Consider the following 15224-nt stretch of genomic DNA (forward strand, 5'->3'; position numbering starts at 1 on the left):
CCATATTTGCATTGGAGACTTTTTCTAGTTTGGAGAGTCTAGTCTGGACAAGCAGAAGAATGGTGAATGATGTCGTTGGAGATGGCCTAATGCCGGTCGACATATTTTTTCTGTTGAAATGATTCTCTACAGCCGACCGGCTACAATTTCAGCTGGTCGGGGCCATGTAGCGCTCAGGCCATCTACCTTATCCAGCCGCACGGGCTCCTACTCCACTTGTTTTCTCCACCTCAGCAATGATATATTCTCTCTTCTCTTTCTTCCCAACTCCACCCGAGCAAGCTCATGGCATCGCTGTGAGCTCTTCCAAACACCACCGGCATCTCATTGGCCATGACTGCAAACTCCTTTGTCCACCTCCCGCCATTGGCTCTGATTGATCAGATACCACTAGTACAACCGTGTGTCACAGATGTTGGGACCGTTTGAAGTCGGAGTTGGAAGCAGTAGATGTGGTTTTTGCCAGTGGCGGAGCTTCAAGCCCATTGCTGGACGGGCTAAAAACAAGGAAACAACCTATCGAACGGTGTTCCAAGGCCTAGGAGTAAAACAAAGTGCACAAATTTCAAAATGTTGGGCGGGCCATGGCCCATTCGGCCTTGTCGTATCTCCCCTGGTGGTTTTTACAAACCAAGAGCGGAGGTGGAAGTGGAACCAACAAATGAGTTTGCTGGAACGGACTGAAAGCAGAGCTGGAACCAGCAACTGCTTTTGCTGCAATGGTTGGAGTGTTTTGGAGGTGGCGACGGGCTGAAATCCTGATTTGTTGCAACCGGCAACCACAAAAGCTACTACTGATGAGTTCTTTTTGCTACCCGTGCGGCGAGGGTCGTCGGCGGGGGTGGCGTTGGAGGTATGACGGTTGCAACGACGTTCGACATGACCGCCAAACGAGGCAAGGCGTGCTGTTACGGGGGATGCGTCAAGGTGTCTCGTAGGCGATGAAGAGTGGCGGCAGTGGTGCCACAACTAGCGATGAGACCGGCTGCGAGGGGTAGGGTCGCTGTGAAGGAGGCGGCGTCGCGGTGCAGAAGGTACGTGGCTATATTTACAGGAGGAAGACAATTGTAGAAGGAAGACGGCCCTGAGGGAAGGATCTAATCATGTGGCCAATAAGACATAGATCGAACGGTCGGGAGAGGGCCTGTCGAAATTTTGGCCGGTCGACCGGCGCCGAGCGCGCTGGCCTTAAAATAACTTAGAAAATTCGACGACACTTTTTTTAGAATCGAAGAAGCACTTGCCGAACTTTAACGCCGGCTTTGCTGAAAACTCCGTATAACAAACCAGAAAGATGCGCCCGTCATCCTTGCCGAGCTTAAAATAGCTACTCCCAGTAGTTGTACACAAGCGGCCACCCCTTGCCGCGGCGATGGCAAGCCACCAGCTACGCCTCTTCCAGCTGCTGCTGCTGCTGCTGCTCTCGTCGGCTTCCCACGCCCGGGACACCATCTCGCCAGGCCAGCCGCTCAGGGGCAACGACACGCTGGTCTCGCCCGGCGCCGGCAGCTACGTGCTCGGCTTCTTCACGCCGCCGGGCTCCAACAACACCTACATCGGGCTGTGGTACGCCAAGGTCCCCGTCCGCACCGTCGTCTGGGTCGCCAACCGCGCCGACCCCGTCCCGGGCCCCGTGGAGCGCAACGCGCGCGCGACCCTGTCCGTCTCCGCCGACGGCACGCTCTCCGTCGCCGACGCCAGCTCCACCGTCGTCTGGTCGGCCCCCCCGGCGCCGGGCGCGGGCGCCGGGAGGTGCACGGCGCGGCTGCTGGACATCGGGAACCTCGTGGTCTCCGACGCGAGCGGCGCCGTGGCGTGGCAGGGGTTCGACCACCCCACCGACACCCTGATTCCGGGGATGCGGGTGGGGATGGACTTCCGCACCGGCGCCAACATGACGCTGACGGCGTGGACGAGCCCCTCCGACCCGTCCCCGGGGCCGGTGGTGGCGGTGATGGACACCACCGGCGACCCGGAGGTGTTCATCTGGAACGGGGCGGAGAAGGTGTGGCGGTCGGGGCCCTGGGACGGGCTCCAGTTCACCGGCGTCCCGGACACGGCCACCTACATGGGCTTCAACTTCAGCTTCGTCAACAGCGCCAAGGAGGTGAGCTACAGCTTCCAGGTGGCCAACTCGAGCATCGTCTCCCGGCTAGCGCTGAACAGCACGGGCGCCGCCGGCGGGCTGCTGCAGCGGTGGACATGGGTGTGGGCGGCCGGCGCGTGGAACATGTACTGGTACGCGCCCAAGGACCAGTGCGACGCCGTGAACCAGTGCGGGCCGAACGGGGTGTGCGACCCCAACAGCCTGCCGGTGTGCGAGTGCCTGCGCGGGTTCGCGCCGCGGTCGCCGGAGGCGTGGGCGCTGCGGGACAACCGGGGCGGGTGCGCGCGCGCGACGCCGCTCGACTGCGGCAACGGCACGGACGGGTTCGCGCTGATGGCGCACGCCAAGGTGCCGGACACGACGGCCGCCGTGGTGGACTACCGCGCGGGGCTCGCCGAGTGCGCGCAGCGGTGCCAGCGGAACTGCTCCTGCACGGCGTACGCCAACGCGAACCTGAGCGGCGCGCCGGGGCACCGCGGGTGCGTGATGTGGGGCGGCGCGCTGGAGGACCTCCGCGTGTTCCCCAACTTCGGCCAGGACCTCTACGTGCGCCTCGCCGCCGCCGACCTCGGTACGTGCCGGCCTACGTGTTTCCGTTCCGTTTGCACTCGTTTTTTTTCGTACAATTTTCTACTGTTATAAATTCGAATGGAATGTGGCATGTGATTACCCATGATGGTTCTTGGTAGGTGAAAATTTGTTCCATCCTATCCTTTGGTCCAAGCACAGATAGATTAATTAGATTGGAGGCAACTTTGGGCTGGCATCTGAAACTTTTTGTTTTGGGTTAATTATTAACTTAGGCATTTAGCTTTTGGCATGTGCAGAGTGCCGGCTTTAGTTTGTCCCGATCGAGCACCAGCTAGTGGGAAAATCAAAAATGTTAGAACTAGATCTTGCACAGCTGTTTAGTCAGTGAGGGGCCTTGCTGCACTGTTCTGTTTCGAGTGAAAGCCACTTTTTAGGAGCAATTAGGAAAGTAATTCAACGAATTGTTAACTTTGGGCATGGTCAAACTTATTCTCGAGCATAGTCATACCATAATGCGGTGCAACTGTCCTCTTATTATGAATGAACTTTGAGTACTACCACTCGGTTAGATGAGAGGTTGTGATCATCAAATCCTGAGAAATCTGCAAACAAAGCAACCATTACATATACTCCCTCCGTTTCTAAATATTTGTCTTTCTAAACATTTCAAATGACTACTACATACGGATGTATGTAACATATTTTAAAGTGTAGATTCACTCATTTTGCTTCGTATGTAGTCACTTGTTGAAATGCCTAGAAAGACAAGTATTTAGAAACGAAGGGAGTAGTATGTTGAGGCGTTGAGGGCATGGGCTAATATAAATCCTTACTTGGTTCGAGGAAACGTAAGCTTGAAGACACCATACTGTTAGCGGGCGATGTAACTATCATTTGATTAATAAAGTAAGCCTTCCCGTCAAAAGAATAAAATTGTTGTGGCTTCTAAAGCTTTATTTAGGGGAGGAAAGTTGATGTTTTTTTGAAATTGGAGGAAAGATTATGCTATTTTTTGAAATTGGGGGAAAGTTGATGTTGATATACCCTAGAACCTTTTTCTTGATCTCTTTATTGGCTCTTGTCAATGTATCTTCCTTTGATTGGGTTTGTTAACAGTCCGGCAAGGCGGCAGGAAGCGTGCACCTGAGCTGGACCGCGATAATGAGCATTTGTTCTGCGCGATCAGCAAGAGTGCGCTTTACAGAGAGAGCGCAAGCTGACAGCAGCAACCGGTAGTGTAATCAGTAATCACCACTTATTAGAAAAATGAACAATCGAACACCACAAACATGATTCTAGAACAGCTTTGATGATGATGCCCACCCTGATGGATACCCCATGTCGATCCCATGGATCTTCATTCAGAAGCGACAAATGAGGTACATCTGTACTGTGTGAGCTAGGCGGCTCCCGTTTTGCAAGGGGTACAGACGTACAGTTGATGAGAAGAGAATCTCCATCGTCCACCCTATACATGTGGATAAATTTTAAGCTCGGCCACCTGAATGCGATTAGGCCCGGAACGCGTACAAAGTACAGTGGTGTCCTGGCGCTGTGGCTTTCAGATCATCTCCCTGATGTAGACCCGACGGTCCGCTCCAACGGGAGTATGGCGAGCGAAACACGGTTTGCCAATGCAGCAGTTGAGTCGAGTCCACCCCAAGCAAGCAGCCGGAGACCTCCGGCTAGCTCCAGGGAAGAGGAAGACGGCTTGGGTGGCGGCAGCGCAATCATGCATGCGCTCCTCCCTGCACCACCACACAGTGCACACCTGAAAAACATAGCCACATGGGAGGGAGACCAGTGAAATTGACCTGACAGATTAGCAGCAGTTCCGCACGTCGGCCTCGCTTTTTTCAGCGTCGGCCCTGCTCTGCTAGTGGAGGCAGCCAGGCAGGGTCGCAGTCCCAGTCTGACCTCCCGGCGCTCCTGCCAATGAGCGACGGGCACGTACGGCGGTCCGTTCCTTGAGGAAGAAGCGATTTCGTGTCGCAACGGTGCAGGTCACCGGTGAAGCGAGGAGCATCCAGGCCAAATTTAGGTGTCTCCGTTGGGCCGAGTATGTATTTGGTGATGCTGCCTGTCTATGTCTAGTCCAGATGCCGTGAGGAATCGCAGGACGTCGCGACGGATGATGACGCCCGACCAGTGTCCCAGTCCACGCATTTTTTTTCTTAATATGGTAGGTGTGGGGGGTGCGTTTTCCACGTGTGGTTGACGCGTGTGAGGCATAAGGTAGGTGTGTATGCCCGATGAATGATGATGCATCACCGAAAGTAAGGGAGGAAGGAGGCCATGCCACTCTGTCTGTCTGTCTGTCTGACATTAGATTCAGTTGCCAAGGACCCAAACAGTTGGCAAAATTGCGTATACACTGCATGTTTACACCGACAGAGGGGGGAAAACACCTAGCAATTTACTGTTATTTTTTAGTGGATCTTATTAAGGGCCTACACACCGGCAAGGGTGTTGTCACTGTTTTGTAGCAGCAGTATCATATCCTGTTAGGTAACGATCAAGACACCCCCAGAAAAAGAATTACAGTAGCATACCTGGACTCAGCTGCAATGCTTGCAAGCTGTGACTGGACCATCCTCTTCGTCAAGTATTTCTGTTGGACAACAAGGACAAATGTTGGATCAACAGACCGGCCTTTACTTCGCTAGTTACTTTGCACATGCAGCATTGCTAGCCATGGAGCCCCTTGCTTTATGTTGTGTTCGGAGTCCCACCGAACAGGACCCCGGACCCGAGAGGCTTAAAAACCTGGTAGGGCTTGCCCACCTACCAGCATTTGACATACGGGATCCAGTGATCTGCAAGCAAGGGCTACATAACGCATTCAGAATGTTTTAAATGAACTAGCTAGCTAGTGTACTCTATGTGCAAAATACTACGCAACCAATGTCTTCGAACCGAGATGCTTGAGCACTGCTTCCTAAGAGCAGCGTGTCTACCAATTTCACCATGGCGGCTAACTTCAAATAATAGGTAACTTAAAAGAATAATAGCTATTATCTTGGGAATCGTCGATATCAAATACAAAAACATGTGTATTACATCTACAGTACAGAAGATCACACAATTAGGAAAAAAATTCAGAAAAGTGAACCAATGGCAGAGTTCACTAGATGCATTCAAGTGTTCAACCTATGTCTGTGTGTCGATATTCACATGCGAATATATCAACACAAGGTCGCAAATATGTTCTGTTCGCAATGTTCTCAGCAGATCTCCAAATGCTTACCATGTTCATCATCATACTAATATATGAGTGCTTACTACTGTATTGTGTACATTGACATCTAAGCTTTACGGAGACACAAATATAATGTTGTAGATAAGATACAGCCATGTCCATGATCAAACTAAATCGCGATTTTCTTGCACAGATGCACCTAGCAAGTCCGATAAGAAGGCGCACGTTATAATTGCAGTGGCTGTGAGCATCTGTGTACTGGCAGCTATTATAGCGCTTGCAGGGTTCTTCTGGTGGAGAAGAAAGAGGGCAAGAGCAAGACAATCAGGTAATTCCAAATGATCTATGTGGTTCTAACTTGCAGATAAGAATAACATTGCCTCTCTTTAGTCGAAACATAAAGAACTTCTGGAAGAAAAACTGAGCTCTTATTTGCTGTTGTCATTTCTACATATGATGTTTCAGTAGGAGCACCAAGTAAATGGAGTGGTGTTTTGCACAGCAGAACACTAACGAGTGAAGGAACCAGTCATGGGGCTGATCTGGATCTGCCAATATATGATCTGGAGACAATAGCAGAAGCCACACAAGGCTTCTCAACTGACAACAAGCTCGGTGAAGGTGGTTATGGGCCAGTATACAAGGTACTGAAGTTTTCAAACACAATTCATTAGTAGTTTTGAAGCATCGGGAAATCGGCACTTTAGATCTTGCAAAGAAGTATAACAATAAGATGACATTCTAGTTTTCCATGGTAGTATAGAACATTCTCACGCGTCGGATTGAAAATACTTTGTTCGAAACTACAGGGTACGCTTGAGGATGGACAAGAAATAGCCGTTAAAACACTTTCGCAAGCATCGACGCAGGGTCCTGATGAGTTCAAGAATGAGGTTATGCTGATAGCGAAACTCCAGCATCGGAATCTTGTTCGACTGATCGGCTGTTGCATCTGTGGACAAGAAAAGATACTCATATATGAGTACATGGCAAACAAGAGCCTGGACTTCTTCCTGTTTGGTATATGCACTTACTTAACCTCTGTGAGCATCAAAGTTCCCTGTCCTCCAAAGAACAGATACTAATTTACCTGTGATATTATTATCAGACAAATCCAAGAGCATGCTTCTTGATTGGCAAACCCGGTATCGCATAATCGAGGGGATCGCCCGAGGTTTACTGTATCTTCACCAGGACTCAAGATACAGGATCGTCCACAGAGACCTCAAGACAAGCAACATTCTCCTGGATAAGGACATGACCCCTAAGATTTCAGACTTCGGCATGGCGAGGATATTCGGCGGCGATGACTCGGAGATCAATACGCTTCGAGTTGTCGGCACGTAGTAAGTTTCAACAAGCAATTCAATTAATCTGTTGCAGTGGCTACATGGCAACAAATGGATGATCCTTACATGGCTGGTTCCCTGTTGCAGTGGCTACATGGCTCCGGAGTACGCGATGGACGGGGTTTTCTCGGTGAAATCAGACGTGTTCAGCTTCGGCGTCATTGTGCTGGAGATCATCACTGGCATCAGAAACAGGGGCGTCTACAGCTACTCCAGCCACCTAAACCTTCTAGCACATGTAAGCCTGAACATGTAGCTCGTCAATATCTCACCACTATCTCTGAATCTCTGAATTTTAGAAAAATTTCTGACTCTCTGAATTCTTGTTGGCAGGCGTGGAGCCTGCTGAGCGAGGGGAAGAGCCTGGAGCTGGTGGACGAGACCCTGAAGGGGACGTTCGAGTCGGAGGAGGTGGTCAAGTGCCTCAAGGTGGGGCTGCTGTGCGTGCAGGAGAACCCGGACGACCGGCCGCTCATGTCGCAGGCGCTCACGATGCTGGCCGCCGCCGACGCCGCGTCGCTGGCGACCCCCAAGCAGCCCGGCTTCGCCGCGAGGCGGGCCGCGGCGACGGCGACGGCGACGGGCACGGAGGACACGTCGTCGAGCAGGGCCGACTGCAGCTTCGTGGACAGCATGACCATCACCATGATCGAGGGCCGGTAGAGACCGTCATGGTTTTGGTGATTTGCGTAGCCTAGCACTGAATATATATTTTTTTGGTGAAAGTTGAGATGTGTATTTGTGCAATTGTACAGCGAAAAGAAATCAATGGATGGGTGATGAGCGTTGAAGTTGTTCGTGAGACCTTGCCGACGGCGCCGTCGCCGCCGGCCATGGGAGGGGCGCAGAGAACACGGCGGCGGCCGCGGGTTCCGAAACCGGCGCCGGCGGGAGGAATATGCGTGCCGCACGATGGCGCGCCACCTTTTTCTTTTGCGACGGAGGAGATTCCCGCTTTACTTTGGGCCAGAGCACGGAAGGCCGTGGCGCACGGCCCGGGCCTTCGGGAACATGTATGCTCCGCGGGTCCCATGAGATGCTCCTTTTTTTTGTACTAAGGGCGTAACATGAAAAGATGTCATTTGACTCTAAAAACAAAAAAGATGTGATAGGTGCTTTCCTTCCAATGTTGGTATTCTAAATTCTAGATGCTTTTCTTCTACTCGTGTTGATAATTACTTTTTGTTGGCTTTATTGAATTGATGTGAGCATCATGTCACTATATGATCATACCGGACAGACATCGATTTGATAAAATGGGCGACGTTACATAGCGGGAAATGTTTCCTCCCCAAACTCTTCTACTCTGGAACGTATAAACCGAAAAATATGATGACTCAAAGAAGTTCCCTAACTTTGTAATGCACCCATTATTTAGAACAACTACAAAGGTAAGATAAGATATGTAAGGACTCCAAATATTCGGATCAGCAGAAAAAGAAATGCAAAAATGTTTGCTCATGTCTCCAGAACCTATTGATAAGGAACACATTCAAATGTTTGGGATAATCAACCCTTCCACGTAATTGTTAACAAGGGAAATCTTAACTCGGGAACGTCAGATATAAGGCAGTTGCAAGCGAACGCCTTCTCTCCCGTTGGATTCGATTGCATGTATCTTGGCGCGGGATTTGAGCCACGCCAGATTTTTAAAGTAGGTCACTATATGATAAATGCCAGCAGTGGCTAGCGAGGCGCCGTCGCACCTAGGAGACCTTGGATCAAGTCTCGAGCTCCCCCTTTCTCACTAGATGGCATTCTGTAGAAACATTTAAAATGGTAGTTTATAATTGAACTATGTCACATGGCACTTTAAACATTCCCCCCTTTTATTGTTTCGTTTTTGTACATGGCATTTTCTACTCCCTCTATTCCTTTATATAAGGTGTATTATTTTTGGTACTGTGACCAAGGCACATAATTATAGAGATATTAAGATGAAATTACCCTTGGCAAATTTGTTGGTTAGTGGCAAGTAAATCAGTGAGTCTAGGAAAGTAAGAGATTCATGCAATCGAAAGAGATATACTTTCCTTCTTTTACTACAAGTAGAGATACACGCAATCGGGAGAGAGATAATTTCCTTTTTATGAAGGGCTAAAAGGGGAATTACAAGGATTTCGAAGAAATGCATCTTACATTGTGGAGTTTTATCAAAAACGAAATACACCTTATAAAGGAACGGAGGGAGTATTTATTAAGAGATGGCATTTTTCATTTATTAAGAGATGGAATTTTTTATATTAAGAGATGGCATTTTTAAATTAAGGGGTGGCATTTTTTATATTAAGAGATGGTATTTTTTAATTAAGAGATGTGATATTTTTTATTACTAAGAGATGAATTTTTTTTAATTATTAAGATATGGCATTTTTATTTAAGAGATGGGATCTTTATTATTTAAGAGATGGCATTTTTTGTGTGATGCTTAAATGCCATCTCTTTAAAGAGATGACATCATTATTATATGCTTTTTGAGAATCACCTGTAACTTTGTTCATACTCATAACAATTACAGGTACACTGATTTGGACATTAGATCCAAGAAACTACAAAGTAACTCCTATGACTAAGAATTAAAATGAAATTTTTTGGAAACACCTTCGCGGTATCAATATTTGCTCGAAGAAATACTCCAAAAACTTCGATAAGAGGCTGCAATTGGACTGGAGCAACGGTGTTGTCACTCTTTGACCTGCATGAACATTACAAATAATAGTTTTTGAAAGCGCCTTGAGCCGCCCATCCAAAAATATGGAGATGTCATTTTTATTATTAGGAGATGGCATTTTTTGTGTGATGCTTAAAGGCCTTTTTTCGCGTGGTGCTTAAGCTGGGCTTTTCTTTTTTAATGTTTGAGAGGATGGCGTTTTTTATGTGGATGATGACATTTTTTAAAGTTTTTGCATGAAAAAATATATGTAGATCACTCGCTTTTTTTATAAAATGTTTTAAGGTGGCAATTTTAAACAAAATAAAAACACTTTAACTGGGCCTTTTCTCACCATATGCCATTTTTTGTAGAAACATTTAAAATGGTCGGTTATAATTGAACTATGTCACATGGCACTTTAAACATTTTCCCCCTTTATTGTTTCTTTTTTGTACATGGCATTTTCTATTTATTAAGAGATGTCATTTTTCATTTATTAAGAGATGGAATTTGTTATATTAAGAGATGGCATTTTATATAAGAGATGTCATTTTTAAATTAAGGGATGACATTTTTATATTAAGAGATGCATTTTTTATATTAAGAGATGTAATTTTTTACTAAAATATGTGATTTTTTAATTACTAAGAGATGATCTTTTTAATTATTAAGATATGACATTTTTATTTAAGAGATGGCATTTTCTATGTGATGCTAAAATGAGATGGCATCATTATTATATGTTTTTTGAGAATCACCCGTAACTTTGTTTATACTCATAACAATTACAAGTACACTGATTTGGATCTAAGATTCAAGACAATACAAAGTAACTCCTACAACTAAGAATTACAATTAAATTTTTTGGAAACACCTTCTTCGTGGTATCAATCTCTGCTCGAAGAAATACTCCAAAAATTTCGATAAAGAGGTTGCAATTGGACTAAAGCAACAATGTTGTTACTCTTTCACCCGCATGAACATATTACTAGATGGAGGGCAGCGGAGGCGGCGACAACGACGGCGGCTCATGGCTTCATGACGGTGGATGGCAGTGGTTAACGACTTCACAATGGAGGGCGGGGGTGACTCACGGCTTCACAACAGAGGGCGGCGGCGACTCACAGCTTCACGCCGAGGTGGTACTCGTAGGACTTGTAGACGGTGTAGGCGGCGAGCTCGTACTCCGAGAGTGCTGCCTCGAAACGTGCGGTGGCACCCTCTTCACCGGCGTCCAGCGCCTCCTTTGTGGTGAATTGAGCGACCTCCGCCTCGCGGCAGATAGCCTTCGCCGATGTCCAGAGCACGTCTTACAGCTCGTCGAAGCAGTGCCACCCTTGGCTCCCGTCGCTGCGGGAGAGGGCGCCGTGCTAGTGCGCCTGCTCATGGCGCCACGGCTTGATGGTGTGGCTGCTGGAGCTGCCGGCCTCCGCGTCGTGCCGGCGCTCGCGCGGCGGCGACTGTCGGCGGTACCACGTCCACGACCAGCACTTTCTCTCGACATGGCTGCTCTCGTCGTAGCTAAAAAAAGGTGGCGGAGGGGATAAGATAGCAGCGGATCTAAATGCGGGCCGGGAACCTAAATTGCCAGCTACCCCTAGATTTTTTTGAGTAAATAGAGGATGAAGGGGGCGGTTTGCGGGCTTTGTAAAATGTTTACGTTTTTTAGGGTAAAGACTAGCTTTATTGATCAAACTCCACACGAGGTGGGATACAAAATGGATCATGAGGGTGGAGCAACCACACATGTCGCCCCTGATCCAAAGAGTACGAGAATTTAGCTAGTATATCAACATCTACATTTGCTAATCTACCTTCGAAAGTTATATTACAATTAAAAGAGGAAACAAGCTCGCTAATCTCCCTTATGATTGGCCCGTACAGTCCATCAGCTCCATTCTGTATGTCATGCACAACTTGCTTCGCATCTGAAGCTATGATAATATCATGCAGGTGGAGGTCTTGTGCCAATGCAAGCCCCTCGCGAATAGCTAACGCCTTCATTGACGCCACACTTGTTACACCGTGAATAACCAGCGACGAGCTTCCTAGGAAGTTTCCCTCGGTGTCTCTGCAAACAGCGGCACAAGCACCTCCCGCATGGGATCTCGCCAACTGCGTCGGTGTGGATCTTTGCTACCCTTGGCGGTGGTGCTTTTGGTCTTGCAACCCCTCTGTTTCCTCCCAAGCGGGCTTCTCTGGGTTTGGGTTTTAGTACTTCCAGCTCTTTGATGAACCTGCTGATGAACTGGTCTATTGCCGCTAGGCTTTGGTAAATTTTCTCATGAATAGCCTGTCGTCATGCCCACCAAATAGCCCATAGCGTCACGGCCAGTTTGACAAAAGGCCGCATGCGATACAGACTCTTTCATAAAGAACAGCCATTGTTTTGCGCTAGGACTGTTCTCTCTCTCAAGTGCTCGGCTAGCTCACCGTCGACCAGGGCCCATACACATCTTGCCACCGTGCACTCAAGTGAGGAATGCCTCCATGAGTCGGCCGCTCTACAAAGACCACAGGAGCTTGTGGTGGACATTTTTCTGTGAGCTCTGACATCCCCTGTCGGGAGAGACTGTTTTGCTAGGTGCCATAGGAACATTTTAATTTTACCTGGGGCTGGAGTCTGCCATAATTCCTTCCATGAGGATCGATCACGATCGATACTAGATGATCCGGCGTACCCCTCCAGCCATGCTTCGCGTCTCTTCTTTGTTTCCACCAGCATCCTGTAGCAAGACTTGACAGAGAACCGCCCACTCCTCTCGAAGTGCCACGCCCAGAAGTCCTGAATGGCTCTGGTGCAGATAGGGATTGCTCGGATCGCCGAAACATCAATGGACAGGAAGACTGAAGAAATCACCTCCATATTCCATGTGGTCGTAGTGTGATCAATAAGTTCTGACACATACACCGGAGGGTTTTGGCTGATGCATCCATAGGGGCGTAACATTTCATCACGGGGGATCCAGTTATCCGTCCAAATCTGTGTCGTGGCTTCGTCGCCTATGCGCCTGATTAAACCCTGCAGTAGGACATCCCGTCCTTCAATGATGGAACGCCAAACCTGGCTAGGTCTGCTTCCAAGCTGAGCTTCCAGAATGCTTCTGACTGGGTAGTACACCGCTTTTAAAATTCTGCCACTCAAAGAATCAGGAGCTTGTAGTAATCTCCATGCCTGCTTCGCCAGAAGAGCCAAATTGAACAGTTCAAAATCGTTGAACCCCAAACCTCCCATACTCTTTGGTTGTGTCATGGCCTCCCATGAGACCCAATGTGGTTTGCATCGACCCTCTTTGCTGCCCCACCGGAATTTTCTTATAAGCATGTTCAAATGTTCACACAGACCCCTTGGCAGTTTAAAGCACAACATGGAAAACACTGGAACAGCCTGAGCAACTGCCTTGACCAAGACTTCCTTCCCTGCTGCAGACATTGTATGCTCAATCTACCCCTAAACTTTGCTCCACAAATAATCCTTAAGATACTTGGAAGCACCATTCTTTTAAGAACCAACATTAGTTGGCATCCCTAAGTACTTCTCATTGAGGGTTTCATTAGGTACCTGCAACACCCCTTTAATCTCTTCCTTGACATTGTTTGGACAACCCTTGCTGAAGAATATCGATGACTTCCCATAGTTAATTCTCTGACCGGAAGCTTGACAATAGTTATTCAACATCTGGTTCACCTCTCTAGCCCCATCACCACTCGCCTTAAAGAACAGCAGGCTATCGTCAGCAAATAATAAATGGTTAACCGGTGGTGCCGTAGGTGCCACCTTCAACCCGCTCAAGCTGGACGACTCATCAATAGATTTTAGGAGGCACGAAAGGCCCTCTGCTGCAATTAGGAAAAGGTATGGGGAGATTGGGTCTCCCTGTCGAATTCCTCTTGAAGGAATGAACTCATCAAGTTTCTTGCCATTAAAAAGAACTGCGAATTTAATAGTCCTTACCAAGCCCATCACAATATTCACCCATCTCTACGAGAAGCCTAGTTTTAACATTATTGCTTGTAGATAATCCCACTCCACACTAGTAGAAAACAGGGCTTTGGTCCAGGCCGGGTCAGCCCATTAGTCCCGGTTCAGTCCAGAACCGGGACCAATGTGGGCATTGGTCCCAGTTCGTGAGCCCAGGGGGCCGGCCGGGCCACATGGGCCATTGGTCCCGGTTCATCTGGACCTTTTGGTCCCGGTTGGTGGGACGAACCGGGACCAATGGCCTCGCTCCTGGCCCACCACCATTGGTCCCGGTTGGTGGCTTGAACCAGGACCAAAGGCTCCCCTTTAGTCCCGGCTCATGTCACCAACCGGGACCAATGAGGTGCCTATATATACCCCTCGCTCGCGAGCAGAGCACCCCAGTGCTTTGTTTTTCTCTGGCTGAGGGGGGGAGGGCTTGGTGGTGCTCTAGCTCACCTCCTATGCACACAAGGTGTTCGATGGAATGCCCGAGCCATACTACTTAAGCTTTCTCCTCTGCAAGCTCGACCTCCAAGCTCCATTTTCCATAATATTTGTCTAGGTTTAGCGGTCCATCACGCCCCGTCCCCGTCTTCACCGCCGTCGATCACCCGCGCCGAGCTCATCGCCGGCACCACCGTGGTGAGCCTCTTGTTCTTATCTTCTTTCTGAAAGGAAAAATATTCTTACTTGTATGTTTACATAGATACTTGTATTATTTTCTTACTTTTATTATTGCATCTTATATAGTGCGATGGTTTTGGTATCTGCCCCCGTCGGCCCTCGTCCTGTCTATGATTCGGATGTGGTATATATATTATCTTTATAACTATTGGTTCATTTATTGTTTATGAAAATTATGCCGACCAACGTGACATAGATTTTATTTATGTAGGATGTATGTGAATCGGAAATGCCAACCGACCCTATTGTCGAGAGGTTAAATTTAGTTGAAGAAGAAAACAATTTGTTGAAAGAAAAAATAAAAAAAATTGAGGAGGAGAAGATGATATTGGAGTTGCATGTTGCGGATGTCGTCGATGATCACAAGATCAAGATGGATGCAATGCGCTTGAAGATTAGAAAATATGCCATTCATACCGAGGCTTGGTATCATTATGCCGTTGGATCAATTGTTACCTTGGTTGCGATTATGATCGCATTTGTTTTCGCATTGAAATGTTTTACATAGTTTCAATGTATGGTTTAATTAATTAGATGCTCTGGGGAGCTATATGTTGTTAGATGAGAACTATGTATGCACTTTGGTTTTAATGTGATGATGAACTTCTATTAATTTGGACACTTAATTATATATAATGCACGCAGATGAACCGGCAATGGATGTACGGTGACAGACACACCTGCGAGTACATTATTAAGGGCGTGCATGAGTTTCTCGATGCGGCTGAGGCAAACAA

The 15224-nt window shown here is 48.0% G+C and overlaps 1 protein-coding gene and 1 long non-coding RNA gene across 4 annotated transcripts; both read left to right on the plus strand.

Moving 5' to 3' along the window:
- The first annotated feature begins 1289 nt into the window (after positions 1–1289).
- On the plus strand, positions 1290–7977 carry LOC125523257 (receptor-like serine/threonine-protein kinase SD1-8). Of its 3 annotated transcripts, none has more exons than XM_048688313.2 (8): positions 1290–2678; positions 6031–6165; positions 6306–6481; positions 6647–6857; positions 6946–7183; positions 7274–7424; positions 7520–7845; positions 7942–7977. In XM_048688313.2, the coding sequence occupies exons 1-8, from the start codon at positions 1373–1375 to the stop codon at positions 7964–7966; spliced, it is 2568 nt and encodes an 855-aa protein (XP_048544270.2). In that variant the 5' UTR covers positions 1290–1372; the 3' UTR covers positions 7967–7977. The 3 variants fall into 3 exon arrangements, with proteins under 3 accessions (XP_048544270.2, XP_087383536.1, XP_048544265.2); XM_048688308.2 differs by having other exon boundaries at positions 1292–2678; positions 6303–6481; XM_087527410.1 differs by having other exon boundaries at positions 7520–7977.
- Positions 7978–14365: 6388 nt separating this feature from the next.
- LOC147992036 (uncharacterized) lies at positions 14366–14882 on the plus strand. The gene is made up of 3 exons (XR_015614991.1): positions 14366–14445; positions 14554–14611; positions 14699–14882. It is a non-coding gene; the product is annotated as an uncharacterized LOC147992036 (long non-coding RNA).
- Positions 14883–15224: the final 342 nt, after the last annotated feature.

This window comes from Triticum urartu, chromosome 1A (genome assembly GCF_056163025.1).
Source record: "Triticum urartu cultivar PI428250 chromosome 1A, HENAU_Tu73, whole genome shotgun sequence".
NCBI lineage: Eukaryota > Viridiplantae > Streptophyta > Magnoliopsida > Poales > Poaceae > Triticum > Triticum urartu.